The following is a 15,698-nucleotide window of genomic DNA, read 5'->3' on the forward strand; positions in this document are numbered from 1 at the left end:
ATACAACACAGGAGAGTGTTCTTTGAGTCCCAGGTGACAGAAGCAGTTTCTGCTGTTGCTATGACCATGACCATTCCACAAAGTTAACCGTACTGTCTTTGCTCTAGCCATGACAACAGAGATCTTTTAATGTTGAGGAAGTTATTTTTTGTCCGAATCAATATATTTTCATAAAACTAACGTGGTTATTGTAACCATGACAACAATTCAGCATACTTGCAGATGTATGTGCACTATTTCAGCAGACATTCCTATGGTTGGTGTGAGAGAGTTGAGATGTTTGCTGGTTGGTTGTTGATTTTTGTGGGTGGTTGGCTGGCCAGAAGGGGCAACCTGGAATTGGTCTGTTATTTGTCATGTTGATCTTTTGACTGTTGCTTGTTAGAAACTTTGTGCATAAGATTGTCTCCTTAATTTGGTATCTGTTGTGAAGGTGTTGTTAGGCCACACATGTATCTCCACTTGACTTTCTAAACTGACCAGGACCACAACCTTTTAAAACATTTAGTTGAGGCTGTGGTAATGTAAGTAGCATAGTCAACAGAACTGAGTAGGCTACACCTTAAGGTCACCTAGAGGGCCACATGCTGGAGGGGTACTGCCAGGTGCCCTTAAAAAATTGCAATGCCTATTGGTGCCCTTAATCCATCAATCCAGTTTTGAAGATAACAAGTGACCAATTAAATAAAAGAAATAAACAATGGCATGTTTCAAACCATCTCACCCTGCACTTGCGGTGCCGAGTAACGTGTTTATCCAAGCATATCTCAGGTCATAGAGGTCAAAGGTAAAGTCAAGATAAAACCTGTTTGCATCATGAAGAAGGCCATCCAAGCCCTTGGGGTGCAGTACCAAAAACCAATAAAAGAGGAGGAGGGAAAGAAATCCAAATGTTGAGGTAACGTTAACCGATTTTGTATAAAATTATGTCATGTTCTAGTTAGTTTAAATTGGATATGGCAAAAGAGGCTAGATAATGATGCTGAGTTAGCTGCTAAGGACTGAAGAGGGATGTTTATGAAACATTAAAGTCAAGCAAGTGTTGCTGTTGCCTAGTGCGTCTCCTCATTCTGAACACTTTAGGCAAGGAAAGACAGCTTTATTACACAGTGCATTTCATCTCCAACAACTCAATGTGCTTTACTAAAAAACAAACAAAGTTAAAAGTTAGAATTGCAAAAACAAAACTTTCAAAAATTACAGAAAAATAGAAAAGTAAGAAAGAGAGACTAAAATATGAAAGGGAAGCATGAAACGATAATATACATTGAATTATCAAAACGCCACACACACAATAAGTGCTTTAAAAGAGCTCAATCATAAGCATATGAAAAAAGAAAGGTTTCAAACCTTATTTGATTTGAGGTCTGTTGGTATTTTGTTCAGGTTGTGTGCAGCATAACAGCTAAATGCTGCCTCACTTTGTCTAGTTTGATCTCCAGGCTCCACTCTGATCTGACTCAGAGCTCAAATTAGTTAATATTCTATTAATGTGTCATTCATGTCTTCTGGACTGTGATTTGTATACCAATAGCAGTAGTTTAAAATCTATTCTACAGCTGACTAGGAGTCACTGTACAGACTCTAGAACTGAACTAATGTGCCCTGTTACTTTTCTCAGGTCAAAACATGAGCTGCAGCATTCTGAATCAGTTCCTGCTGTCTTTTTTTTTTTTTTTTTTTTTTTTTTTTTTTTCGTTATAGTAGTCTAGTCTACTTGAGATGAAAGCAGAGCTTCTCCTGCTCTGTTTGGGACATAAAACCCTTCATCCTGGATATGTTTACAACCCGGCTCTAAGGGTAAAGGGAAGTAACACAAAGAAACCAGGTGTTGATGGGTATAATGTTGTTTATTGTTACTCAAATTAGAAAATGTGGTTAACAGACAAACAAAAGATAAACCAAGGAACAGGCCGGTGGGTGCTGCCTTAAATCAAAAACATAATATAACCAAAAGAGGACTCTCTAAGTACCATAGTACTTCCACTAGTTCGAAGTAAAAGGGAAAAAAAAACTGGCTACAGCTAGCTAAAAACCAAAACTACAACAGAAACAGCACCCCTGGACACAATAAAAGTACACAATAAGCCCAATGGCTACATGGGAGACAATCAGCTAAAACAGACAGTCAATAACTAAACTAAATCTCGCCTCTAATTCCAAGGTTTTACAGAATATAAAGTTTTCATCATCCAACACACACACAAGCTATAACAAGGTCTGCTATGTTAGCTTTTAACAAAGGCCACAAACAAAGGGGCAAGCTGTCACACGCAGTCAGCCACCCAGACTGACAAGCTGGCATAGATTTTAAAACAGTTGTTCCTGATTGGGGCAGCTGGGATTGGCCAGTCTGCAGACAGGCTATACCAATCAGGAATACAGGTGAAGGTGGAGCTGCCAAGTGCCTGGAAGCTGCACCCATCAGCACAAGGAGGGTGGAGCATCTGGGCTGGCAGCTTTGCAAACAGGAAAACACACACACACACACACACACGCACACAAGTGGGCAGTGCGGTGGCCTATTGTTTAGAAATTGGACAACTATGTACATTTTGCCAAATGTTTGTGGTCTTTGATATGCTGCTATGTTTTCATTATTATCATTATTATTATTATTTTATTGTTATAATCAAATTCTTGTCAATATTACTGAATAATACAGTTACATTTTTACAAATTACAGTAAATGTACTTCTTTCGTCAAATTAAAAAAAAAGTTTATTTGTACATTTCCTACAACAGACTTAAGTGCTGTAGTGCAACAGTGTGGATGTACTGTATGTTTGAATAGAGCTACAAGCTAGGCAATGTTCATCGGTGCCACCACATCCAACACATCACTCAGGTCTTGTGAATCTCAGCCAAAAGCAGCTCAGTTCTGTAATTATATGCTACAGCTGCAGTCATGTCACCATTGTCAAGATGGCAAAATGAAGACATAGCTTTGGTATAATTGTATCACATATTCAAAAAATTTCCATCACAATGTTCACAACAGATATGAACATGAACAATTGATTTGCGCTTGCAAATCTGATGATGATTGGGCCTGTTTGTCCACACATGGATGCTATAGAAATAAAATTTAACACTTTAGCCAACCTTTCAACATTGGTCAAACCAATTTTTAAGCATGTTCAGACCACGACATCCATGGGTGCAAAGATAGATGCAAGTGTATTTGCTATTGAAACAATGTTGCTGTTGGAGACAGAACACACCAGCTTCAGCAAAGACACTTGTGCTGCATTGTGACACAGGGCCCGTGAATTAAGGGTTACCACCACAAAGCTTCCAACTTCCTTTGGCACAAACTCCTCCTCAAAAAGCATTTTACCTTGGAAAATGTGAAACAGTTTGCGCAAGAGTCTAAAACCCAGCAAAGTGCCTTTGCCCTTTTTCGGCTTAAATGCTCCTCCATATTGAATAAGTAAATACAAGTAGAAATTACTGAAATGTGATCAAATTAAATCAAAGCCATATGACCAAAATCTGTATTACCATGTGTGACACAGTCATAGATGGGCAGGGCTTTCTGTGGGTCAGGACCAAAACAATAATTAATCACTTCATCTTGTTCTAACATATGTCATTGAAATTGACAAGTTAACAATTTCTCCTGAAAACTCTCTTTTGACCAGCCATTACCTCATTACATTTGAGTTTACCTTAACCCTCCGGTCGTGTTCACCTCACACCCCTTATTTTAGTGTTCCCAGTCAAAATTAATCGGTCTGTTTTAACTGCTCTTAAATTAGCACAAAAAAAAATTTTCACCACCAAATTTTTATTCAACATTCCTTAGCTGTGAACAATGTCTCAAAGTTGTGTTTAACATGAATTTATAGAATTAGACATAAAATAACTGCAGTGAAAATACAAATAGGCACTGAAAATTTACATGTAATGTAAAAATTAAATGGAAAACCAAAGAGCAAACTCAACATGAAGTTGTATGTGAGTGTGTGTGTGTGTGTGTGTGCGTGTGAATTCGTGCACATGAGTGGCATGTGACATTCAGGTCAGAGTGGGCCTTGCAAACATCGGCATCACATTTGCAGCATCTCAGGTTTGCTTTGTTGTCTCTAGGGGCACAGAGCTCACAGCGCTTCCTTTTCTGCCCATGTCCTTGTTGGGGGAGAGCAGCCAGGGCAGTGGCTGGGGCTGGGGCTTGCACACTCCTAACCAGACTGGCAGAGGCAAGGGATGTGCTGGCGCCTTTGAATAAGAGGAGTCACCAAAGCTTTCCCCAGTTGATTTCTCTCCAGGTGTCCCCAAAGACACGCTTCCCCTCCAGGTTTGTCATCTCCAGTGTAATTCCCTCAATGGACTCTGGTAAAAAGAGCTGGAAGCTGGACTTGATGTCATCCACATGAGATGTCGCATACCGTGTTGGCCCTGGAGTCATCTTTATGATGTTTTCCACGCTTGCTCTACCTCCTCTGTCCTGGGGGGATGAAGACCAGAGCAAGTGTCCACTCTTGGACTGGAATGTCTTCTCAGGTGCCTCTCCCTCTCCATCTGTTGACTGGTCAGTCTCCTCAAAGTCTGGATCAAAATCTAGGTTGTCTTCCACTTCCGAGACATCCTCCTCTATCTCTGGTTCAATTTCAGTGCCTTCTTCATCAAGTCCAAAAAGCTGGACCAGAACCTCTTCGACAAAGAACCGCTTGGTCAGTAAAAGGAGTGCAAGGCAAACATCATGCTATATATATGGCGTCTCTATGAAGATGATACATTGATTAGTCTGGAAGGTGTGGTTCACGTGGGGGATAGACACAAAAGCGTGGGAAAGAGATGTGTACCCACAAAAGACATTGTTCAGTCTGAAATGTGTGTGTGAGTGAGTGAGTGAGTTGGGGTGGTGCGTATGGGGATGTTTTCTGTTTGATGGATGAATGTAGTCTGGATACCCATTCATTTCCTATCGTGGTCACATTTGACCGGGAACACCACAGGTGTAACAAGGTTGATTAAAAAACTCAAAATTCAATGAAAGAGGTGATCCTCACTTTTATATGTTCAAGTGCATAGTGTGGAGGACTTGAGGCAATCAGATGTAAAACACAATATTTATGAGTGTTTTAAGTTGTAAATCGGTCAGATTTGACCTAAACACGACAGGAGGGTTAATTGGCTGCACAGCATTGAGGAATAAATTTAGCTGCAGATGTTTATCTGAAGCTGCTGTGGCTAAATTTAAAAGGAACATTCGGTCATCATCTCCAACAATGCCATATCTAAATTCAAATGAGGATGTCATACACGCAAAGGAGCAGCGGCTCTACTCCGAGTCCCTCCAGGATGGACAAACTTCTAGTCGCACAAGTTTCTTGTGTTTTCTCTAAATAAGGGAGACTCCAGCCACCCGCCTGAGGAAACCCATTTTGGCTGCTTGTACCCGCGATCTCATTCTTTCAGTCATGACCCATCACTTAGACCATAGGTGAGGATAGGAACAAAGATTACTGTAACTCATTACTATCTGGATGTCCAAGCACTAAAAAGCCTTCAGTTGATTCAGAATGCTTCTGCAAGCATATTAACAGGAACTAGGAGAAGAGTTCACATCTCTCCTGTGTTAGCTGCTCTTCATTGGCTGCCACTAAAATACAGAGTAGTTTATAGTTCCATGTACAACTACATATACCCTACTCCAGGCTGAGTGAAACCTTTGTCAGTGTTGATGGAAATTCAACTGCCTTTGTTCAGTTGTCTTACTGCATTATTTACATATAGGGATTAAACCTGATGATTCAGTTGGATGTTTAAAATTGAAATGATTCATGAAATCAATTAGCAATATACAGCAGGTAAAATAAGCATTGAACACGTCACCATTTTTGTCAGTAAATATATTTATAAATATATTTATAAAGGCACTAGTACTTTTAATACTTTGTACAAAAGTCGCCTCCTGTATGGAGAAACTAGTTGCATGCATTGCTCAGGTATAATTTTGGCCCATTCTTCCACACAAAGCTTCTTCAAATCTTGAAGGTTCTGCGAGCCTCTTGTATGAACTGTAATCTTTCCACAACTATTCTATTGGATTCAAGTCACGTGACTGGCTGGGCCATTCCAGCAGCTTTATTTTCTTTCTCTGAAACCAAGTGAGAGTTTCCTTGGCTGTGTGTTTGGGATCATTGTCTTGCTGAAATGTCCACCCACGTTTCATCTTCATCATCCTGCTAGATGGCACCAGATTTTTATTAAGAATGTTTTGGTTCATTTTCCATTCATCTTTCCTTAAATTACATGAAGTTTTTTGCCAGTGCCATATACTGAAAAACAGCCTCACACCATGATGTTCCCACCTCCAAACTTCATTGTTGGTATGCTGTTTTTGGGGTGATGTGCTGTGTCATTTGACCTCCGAACATGGTGTGTATTATGGCATCCAAAGAGTTCAATTTTGGCCTCATCTCACCAGACTATATTCTCCCAGTAGTTCACAGGCTTGTGTAAATGTTGTGTAAACTTAAACAAGCTTCAACATTCTTCAGCAATAGAGTCTTGCATGGTGAGCGTGCATACAGGCCATGGCTGCATTACTTATTGTTTTCTTTGAAACAATTGTACCTGCTAATTCCAGGTTTTTCTAAAGCTCTCCACAAGTCGTCCTTGGCTCTTGGAAAACTCTTCTGATATATTTTTTTTCTCTATCATATTTGATTAAAATTTAATGTCAGTAGCACCTTTAAAAATATATTTATTGAGAGAAATGGTGACGTGTTCAATACTTATTTTATCCACTGTATATGTATCATTTAAAGTATCGGCTAATTGAGGTATTAGTTATATCATCCATCCATCTTCAGCTGCTTTTCCGTTCCTGGGTCATGGGGTGTGCTGAAGCCAATCCCAGCCCACTCTGGGCGAGGACGGAGTATCAAAATCAAATCAAATCAGATTTATTTGTGTAGCGCCAAATAATGATAAAGTTACATCAAGGCAACCTGTCCAGGGTACGCTACCACTAGGACTGTGGTAGTGTTATAAGAAGCTGTATGAGCAGCTGTATGGTGGTTCACACAAACAGCATGCTGTTTTTATTATTTCAGTAACCTTTAGAATTTAAAGCTTTTAATAATAAAAAAAATATTGCTCAACTTTGTCATATTTCCATATTTTACTCCATTCAGATAAAATTCACCCTAATCAGGGTGGGCAGTGCCTGTTTTTTAGCACAATAGCCCCTAAAATGTCTGAGCATGTCCTTGCTCAGTCGTTTTATTTCACCCTACATAATCATGCCTTTCAAGAACAATGACAGCAACTGCTGAGAACTTTTAAGATGGTTTTTAAGCTTCATGTATAAAAAGCCATGGGTTTTTTATACTCTGGTTTCAGATCTTCATGCTGCACACTTTATTGAACTAACCAAATTACAGAGCTGATGTTGAGAATCAATGTCAATAACTTAGGTCCAGTGTAGGAGCCATTGTAACAGAATGAAAGAAAAAATCAAGTAACTGTATACTTTCTTGTTCTTTATTGTCAAAGTGGAAGAGCATGAGTCAAAGCTAACAGGAGTGATGTATATATACTGAGTTTCTTTGCAGGAATTCGTTTTGATTCCACTTGAATAAGTCATCTGAATTGTGCATGGTGGATAACTATTTTGAGAAATAAGAGATATTGCATTTACTTTTATTCTATTCATTTTCTCCTCTCCTTTCTCCTTTCCTGTCTTTCACTGATAAGCCCCCCTCACCAGAGAACACAATGACTCCATTGTACTAAACCGCAGAGCTGATAATGTTACGTGACATTAAGGGCAATGATGTTAGTTCCTATTCAGAGAGACATTTTGATTGGAATGTAGACTCACAAAGCGCGCTATAATATTCAATGCTTTCAGAAATTAGGGAATCCAATATTAAACACAATCATCATTGATCTGCACAATCGTCGGCTCTCAGAGTATTTTATTAGCCTTTACGGGAGATATTTGGTTTCCAGATAGGGAAATGTGAACACTAACTAATACAGCCATATTATTATGAGGATTTAATGATGATCTTACTCACTCATACATTTGCAGTACTATATATCAAGTCAATATGTGGAGTCTTGTGCGACCAATACCTTGATTTGACTACTACCCAGGCAATCTAACCAACGCAGAACATATTCTAAGAATTCCCAATGTCATTCAACTCTTCTGAACTAAGAATTCAATTGTTTTTGTCCTCTTTTTATGTGTAATAATATTCATATTCGCCTGAACGCTGACCTGTGAAAAAGGGGGCTCTTTCAAACTGTCAGTGCAACGTCTTTATCTTCATTCTGCAAATGTTGGGGTCAGCCAAGACTTGACGCTCAGCAGACAATTCTCCCAAAGACCTAATGTGATTAATGGGTGTCACTTAAGAGGGGTGGGTGAGGTTGAAAATGGAAAAAAGAAGTAATCCGAAGTAGATTGTTTCTGAAGAAAAGGTACGTTGGAGGCAGTTCATCAGCAAAACTTACTGCCCAGGCCCTCCCTCCCCACCTCCTTAAACACCACTGCACCCCCTGACTCTATCTTTGTGCTCTAAAAGAAAATGTTCAATGTCACTTTCAAAGTTTATATACGGCTGAGGAATGCAACCTTGAAATGAGGCCTGGGCCAAGAGTTTACAGCAAGCAATTAGCACGCTTTGTGTTGGTGCAAGGTACATTCGGGCACAGTTGGCTCAAATTCCTGACACTGCTCCCCGCACCCCACAAATAAAGAAAAAAATTCTTCTCTGGCGTTATTCCAACTTTGCAATATTGCCTCCATTTGCTGGCCTCTTTGCCACAGGTGGGAAAGCCATAGAGATGTTTTAAAAAGCAGCGGACGGTCTCCTCTCACAGCTGTCCTTTCTTGTCCTCCTCTTTCATTCTGCTGCCCATCTTTTGCATTAGCAGCCCCTGCAAACTGAAAGAGTAAAGTTTAGATCCCTGACAGGAGACAGCCAAAAAGCCTGCTCTCCACCTGCTGCTAAGCGTTTGTTCGTCTACTTTCTAAATGTGGTCAGATTTTACACACAGCTGGAACCAGATTTCCTCTTCCTTTGCAGATCCAGCTTGACACAAACGGTCCTTTCTGTCTTTCTTTCGTGCTGGAAACAACTTAAACCTTTGCTTTTTCTTATTCCAGTATTTTTCAGACTTTGAAGCATGTTACCACTTACATGGTTGAAGTTTTAATTTGTGCCGCTTTTAAATGAGGATTTTGAAGCTAAAGATGATTGGTTTTGATACCAACAATTTGGATGGTTGGGTTTTTGTAATCTAAACCTATACCTGATTTTTTTTAAGTCTTTATTGATAGCTATGTAGGTCTCTTCATTTGTACCTGCAGATACATTTGGATTGCTGGGTTGTGTTTGGGAGTAGTACAGCTTTGGCAATCATAAGCTAAAGGGTTGCCGAACAGGAAGAAATGTTTTTCTATTTCATTTCAGCTCAGTCTACTCTGAAAATCTGATACAGTGATGTCAGCTCCATTCGTTGCATTCTTGTAATCCTTGCAACCATTGTATAATGAGACACAGTTTTTTCTAGAAACTATGTCACGGCACTTTTTGCTTTTGCAATTGTCATCATCACTACAGCCACTGGATGTTGCCTAGTAGTAAAACCTAGATACAAGATCACAATTACCAGTTCACAGACAACCTACGGACTTTTTTATTTTTTGAAAAGATGGACTGCTGAATGCATGAGAGCCAAGAACCTCAGTACCTAAGAAGAAAAACCCGGCCTGCAGACTGATGAGGCGTTCAAAGCTTCCATGCCCACCTGATGTATGGGTTCAACAGGCTTGCTAGTATTATTCCCAGCAGGTTTAGAGATTTTTGTAAAAATGAATTATTATTATTATTATTATTATTATTATTATTATTAATAATAATAATAATAATAATAATAATAATAATAATAATAATAATAATAATAATAGATCCTGACCCTATCAAGACACTTATTTTGCATAGTTGGTCATTTATGTTTATTTTTCATTAAATCTTGTTGAAGAAAATTTTTTGAAAAAAAAAATGTTTCAAAGCACCAAACAATGATTTAAAGTAAGGTGAATGAATTGAATTGAAGTCACTGTAAAACTATAAATGTGTCTAATATGGACTCTCATTGGCTTGTTGGTGCAGCTTCCATAGAGTTTTTTGGAGATAGGACAGCTTTCTTTTTATATTTAAAGATCATGTGCTGTTTCTCTACTGTGAACTAGAAGAACTATTAAAAACACCCTTTTAATCAAAGAGCAACAGATGTATTACCATGGAGACCTGAGGACTAACATACTGTCAAATATATGATTCAGCTAACAGAAAAAGTTACAGCAATTCTTAGTTTGTATATATATATATCCATACATAGGTCCAATGCCCCACACTTGGAATGAAAATCCTCCCTGTTAACTGTGAGTCTCCTTTCCTACCTTTTGTTTTACGCTATCAATGACACTTAAATACTGAGAAAAAAAAATCTTGAAAGGACACAAACAGCTTGATCATTTTATATCCCTGGTTTCTCGAATCTAAAGAATTACTTTCTAAAAAAAGTGTGCACGATTTGGTGCATTGTGGAAAGCGTAGAAATCATACATTAAACCCTAACCCTCCTCCAGCTAATCAGTTGGAGGGTTAAGTAACACCAGCAATGCTCCTAACCAGCCTCATTCATGATTCTTAAGACAGAATTGCATGCATTTTGAATTAAAGATCCCATATACTACAAATGGATATCTAAATTTTCTTTGATTATGAAGCAGGTCAAGGTTCCAGTTTATCCAGACCCATCATTCAGTCTTGCAGGATTTGGGTTCATTTGAGCTTTCAACTGAAAACTGCTATATATTAATTGGATTAGTCAGAAAACAGTCAGCCAGAGTGCAGACAGTGAGAGGAGAGGGTGACATCTCCCCTCTGATTGGTTAACTGACCTGTTGTTCCTAGAGCTCCAGAGCGAAGCCTGAGACAGGAGATATAAAACTACAGTCAGTTGTTTTTGTTTTGTTTTGTTTTTTTTATTTTTAGAAATACAAATATATCTTTTTCCCGAGTTCAAAGCTTTAAGTGCAGATAGTGAAACCTTTAATATTTCCACAAGCGCTAAGAGATCATCAACAGGAAGCTAATCAGCAACAATGGTAATGTTAGAAATTAGTTCATAGTTAATGCCTAGTTGATTTCATAAAAATAAGGTGTATAGTGGTGTGCAGCCTGGTTCTAAAAAAAAAGATATATTAGAGATTATCCACATCAGCTTGTATCGTTGGTGACACTTAACATCCACTAGTATTGACCTTGCTGTATCTCTCTGTGTGTGTATGTACCCTTACGTATGCTTCTAACCTGTTCCTCCGCCCCTCCCACCCTGTGTGCTGTTATCTATGTACACCCTCCCTCTCCGACCAACACCTTCATTATTGCCCTAGATAGTGGCATTGGCGACTTGTCACTTGTATTGATTTCTCTTAAACTGCAATTTACATGGATATTTGTGGGCGTCCTGAGGGCAGTCTGCAGCCTGGCAGACTTCCTCTCTCTCTCTGCCCCTCAGGCCGGAAGGAAATGTTTCCACCCAACAACAGAGCCTCAAAGTGACTTTTCAATCTGACATCAGCAGAATGCTCTGCAACTGCTTTTTTTTCCCTAAAGTGACATGGGTGGGACCTGGTGAGGGCTTTGTTCTTTTTATGGAACATAACAGATTTTTTAGCCATACAGCATTTTTGTAATTTTTTCTAAATTGTTAACTTTATTTCTATGAACACACTGAGACAATAAAACTGTGATTGGAAATACAGCTAGCTATTTGAGGCCTTAACAAATCTGCATATTTTGTATTGTGCTGGCTGTGGCTGTGTGCAAGCAGCACGATGGCGCCTCCCCCCAACACACACCTGACCTTCCACTGCAGAGGCCGAGGGAATAACACAATAACCTGCAGCTAGGAAAACCACAAATGCTTTGTGAAAGCCTCGACACTGCGCTTTCACACAAAAATGCCAAAATGTCACAGTCCTCAAACTTTGTGACTGCAGCACGCTGTCAGTGGAGTTTTTTTTTTTTGTTTTCCTCCTGTGCTGAAGGTCGGCTAAAAACTCCAAGCAGTGCTTTCAAATTAAAAGACATTTTAAATAATATATTTTGTAATTATTGAAATTAGGCTGGTGTAATTATAAAGCTGGAGAATATGTCACAGACAGTATATCAAAGATGTGTTTGATGTAACTGAGTTGTTATTCAGTGTGTGAGTTAATTGAATAGCATCTTAGCACAGTAATCTCCCTTTGTGGCCTCCTCAGTGACTTTGGAACAGAGACTGGGAATGAGACAGAATTCACTTCAGATCCATAATCCTGCAGAAATTTCTAAATCCTAAAAGTCAGTTGACAAAAAGCAGCGCACAAGGAGACAAATGAGAATGATTCAGAGCAGAGTTTGGCTTTGGTCTGTTTTTCCTCCTCAAAATATAAAATCTCACATCAGTCTGATTTTGGAGGTTGGGGTTGGTAGCATGGTAGCATTCTGCCAGCGGGAGACACTCATATTCACTTCCCTGGATGGTAAGCAGTCAACGTTCTTAAATGTCCTTGAGCTAGTATCCCTACCAGGGTGACCTCTGACCCCACAGGTGAGTGAAGAGAACATACTTCCCCTGCAGTGGGAATAAGAATAAGTAGAAATGTAAAACATTTAAAAAAGCAGCGGGTGAACAAGGGGTGTGGGCTAGTGGGTGTCGCTGGTGATGTCACACCTCCCAGGCAGCCAGGATTGGACTCTAATTAGAAAGCTCGGCAGCAAATAGATAGGAGTCCCGCATGATTGAATCCAAAGTGGCTGATGCCAAAATTTCTGCAGAGGCGCTGAAAACTGTGTGAGGGGAGCGGAGCAGACAGGAGCCAGTGTCGGTGCAGCGAAAAGCTGCCACGCTGCGCTGCAAACAGCCTCTCTGAGCTGGAAGGGAGCTGGAGTTTCTGTGGTGATACACGAACAGCAAGAGGCGCTCAGCCCCCCGACCCCCACCACCCCGGTTTGGAGGGATAAAGACAAGGAGGGAGAGTCAAAAATACAGTCCGACTCTACGTCAAACCCGAGGACATAGCATTGGAGCAGAGAGCAGCGGAGACTGAGTACAAAGGAGAGTCGAGCCGGCGGCTCCAAGTTATTCCTGCGCTTTGCTCCAAAAGCTGCGCCGATGGCATCCGTACTTGGAAACAGCAGCCGCGCGTCCGGAGCTCAGAGCGGCCAAGTGAAATGCAAGCTGAAGAAGAGGAGGAGGAGGCGATCCAAAAGAAAAGGTAAAAGTTTGCAACACTTGTTTCTATTCGTATGTGTCTTATCTTCTCCAGCGCGAGCACAGGTCATACGCAGCGCACCTTGACTGGGCGTCGGAGCGCACGGCAGCCAGGTCGACCTCCCGAGCTGCTCAGCCTCCGAGCGGCCGGCTGCTTTAGCCACTGTGCAAGGCGCGACACCGGAAACAATGAACACGGAGAAATGTCACCTGCTCTGAGGAGACACGGTGAAAAAGCCCCCTCGCCTTTGAATGACGCATTGTCTGAAGCTGAAGTTGCGGCTGCGTTTTTGTCGTTAAAAGCCTCCATTATCTTCGACATCAGCGGCAGAAAGACGGAATCAAAGTATTCATTCCTTCAATAGTTCACATTTATTGTTTAGAGGAAAACAAGTTATTTTTACGGCCAACACCAGATTTTTTTAATGCAAAGGGAAAATGACGCGACATGGCTTCGACCCCGCTTTAACTTCCTCTTTAGAAGAAGCAGTTTTCACCCTTATTTTTATATATATATAAAAAAAAAAAACACGTTTCTGTGAAAGACTAACAGAATTAAAGTTAGGCTCAGGTCTAACAGCCACTATCAGAAACATTTTAAATAAAGGTCTTTCACACTCTGAGACTTCACCGAGCTAATACTCAAGTGATATTTCCCCATCGTATTTGGGAGCTTCTTTTCTTGTTTTGCCTTCTGTTTTTTTCTAAATATTTAGAGAGGAAAAGCTCTGCCGTTCTGCATTTAACACTAAAATGTGTTAAGTCTGAAAAAAAAAAAAAAAACAGTTGTAGGCCTGACAAAACAAACAAAAAGAGGAATTTAATTGTAACTGGCTGCTCAACAATTCAGGATAATATTTAAAATGTAGTTTTTGATTTCACTAAAGTTTTTTTTTTTTTTTTTTATCTCTGCTTTTTTAAATTATTGTGGTCAAGTGACACAAACTGTAAAACCCAGTTAGGAGTGTAATTAAAATGGCAAATGGTCCTGTTTTTCACATCACAGCTGGGATATTTCTCCTGACACTGTCTCTCTACAGCCGAACTGTAATGCATACTCACTGGGGTCCTTGCTACACAAGAAGCATGTGTAATTACACAACAAAATCTATTTAAAAGCCATCTTTAGTGTGAATTCATTGAAACAGAAAAAAAGAGTGGTAAAGAAACTGCCGTCTCTGAATTTCCCACTTTGAAATAGTGTGTTTTCTCAGTTTTAAAAAATCCTCACAATTTATAGGACAGTGTTGAATTTATTTTCAATTGCTCAGTATTTTTACAACACTTTTCATTCCACAATGAAAACTGGGGGAATGGCATTTTAAAAAGATTAAGAACAACGTTATTTATGTATATCAAGGAAACCTTTGATACTGAGCTGAACTGCCTCTAAAGATGTTCTCCTGATTTATTTTCCCTGATTCTTCCCTGAGGTGTTTTGGCTAATTAACAGTAAGTTACCCAAACTGGAGGATCAAACACTCATTTGCTTTGGCAAAGCCACAAACACTCCCAGATATTAAATATACTTTTTTATTTTTATACAATCATCACATTTTTTGGCAGCCCTGTAAGAAAACAAGGGGAGATCTAAATAAATATCAGTGACACATTTTTTTTTAATAAATGTGTGTAACAGATGATACCACAACTGTCTGAGTTGTCTATGCTGTAAGATACTGACATGCCACCCCTTTGCATTGTAGAATATAGATGAATACTAGTAGCATGTTGACGTATCCGACTGCAATTGAATGCAGCTTTCATAAACACATTTTGCACTTGTCATCAAACTACAAACAGACAACTGTACCTCATTTCCATAACCTCTTGATTTTTAATAGTCCAAGTAATTGAGACAAGGCAGACAATACATAAAATATAGTGCTGAGGCAAATGTATTTACATAATGGAAACGACAGAATTGGTTCCACAACATTAAGCATTGCATATGAGTATGGCCCAAACGCATGCACATTAGCTGACATGCCTTAGCAGCGTGCTTTGGCTAATTTATCAGCTCTGCTGATTCATTCTGATAACATGGGACATTAGGAGCCAGTTCAGGGGACCGGTTGTAAATGAAGTGTCTCTTTAGGAAGTGCTGATGGCCGCTGACTCCTCCTTAGCTGCAGGAGGTGGACTCACTGTGAGACATTCAGTCAGATCTCTCCTTCCTGCATGAATGTTTTTTCCTCTAAATGTTTTCTCAAGATGGCAAAATCAAACCTGTCTATAATTGGAAGTTTTTTTTTGCTCACTTCCAACCACAAATCAAAAATCATCCTAGTCCTTCATCATAAATGTGATCATCTTGAAAGTCCACACAATTGCTTTTCTAGACTTTAAGGCAGAAAGTCACAGAGGGATTATTTCTTGGCATTTAGAGTTTAATTTTTAAA

General features: G+C 39.6%; 1 protein-coding gene across 1 annotated transcript in view; it reads left to right on the top strand.

Annotated features, from left to right (window-relative positions):
- Positions 1-13,197: 13,197 nt before the first annotated feature.
- The window catches only part of adarb2 (adenosine deaminase RNA specific B2 (inactive)), a 184,887-nt gene continuing 182,386 nt past the window's right edge, over positions 13,198-15,698 (top strand). Inside the window, exon 1 of the mRNA XM_029529330.1 lies at positions 13,198-13,300. Within this exon, the coding sequence (XP_029385190.1) occupies positions 13,198-13,300 (103 nt within the window). The remainder of the gene's footprint in view (positions 13,301-15,698) is intronic.

This window comes from Echeneis naucrates, chromosome 20 (assembly GCF_900963305.1).
Source record: "Echeneis naucrates chromosome 20, fEcheNa1.1, whole genome shotgun sequence".
In the NCBI taxonomy this organism is placed as follows: domain Eukaryota; kingdom Metazoa; phylum Chordata; class Actinopteri; order Carangiformes; family Echeneidae; genus Echeneis; species Echeneis naucrates.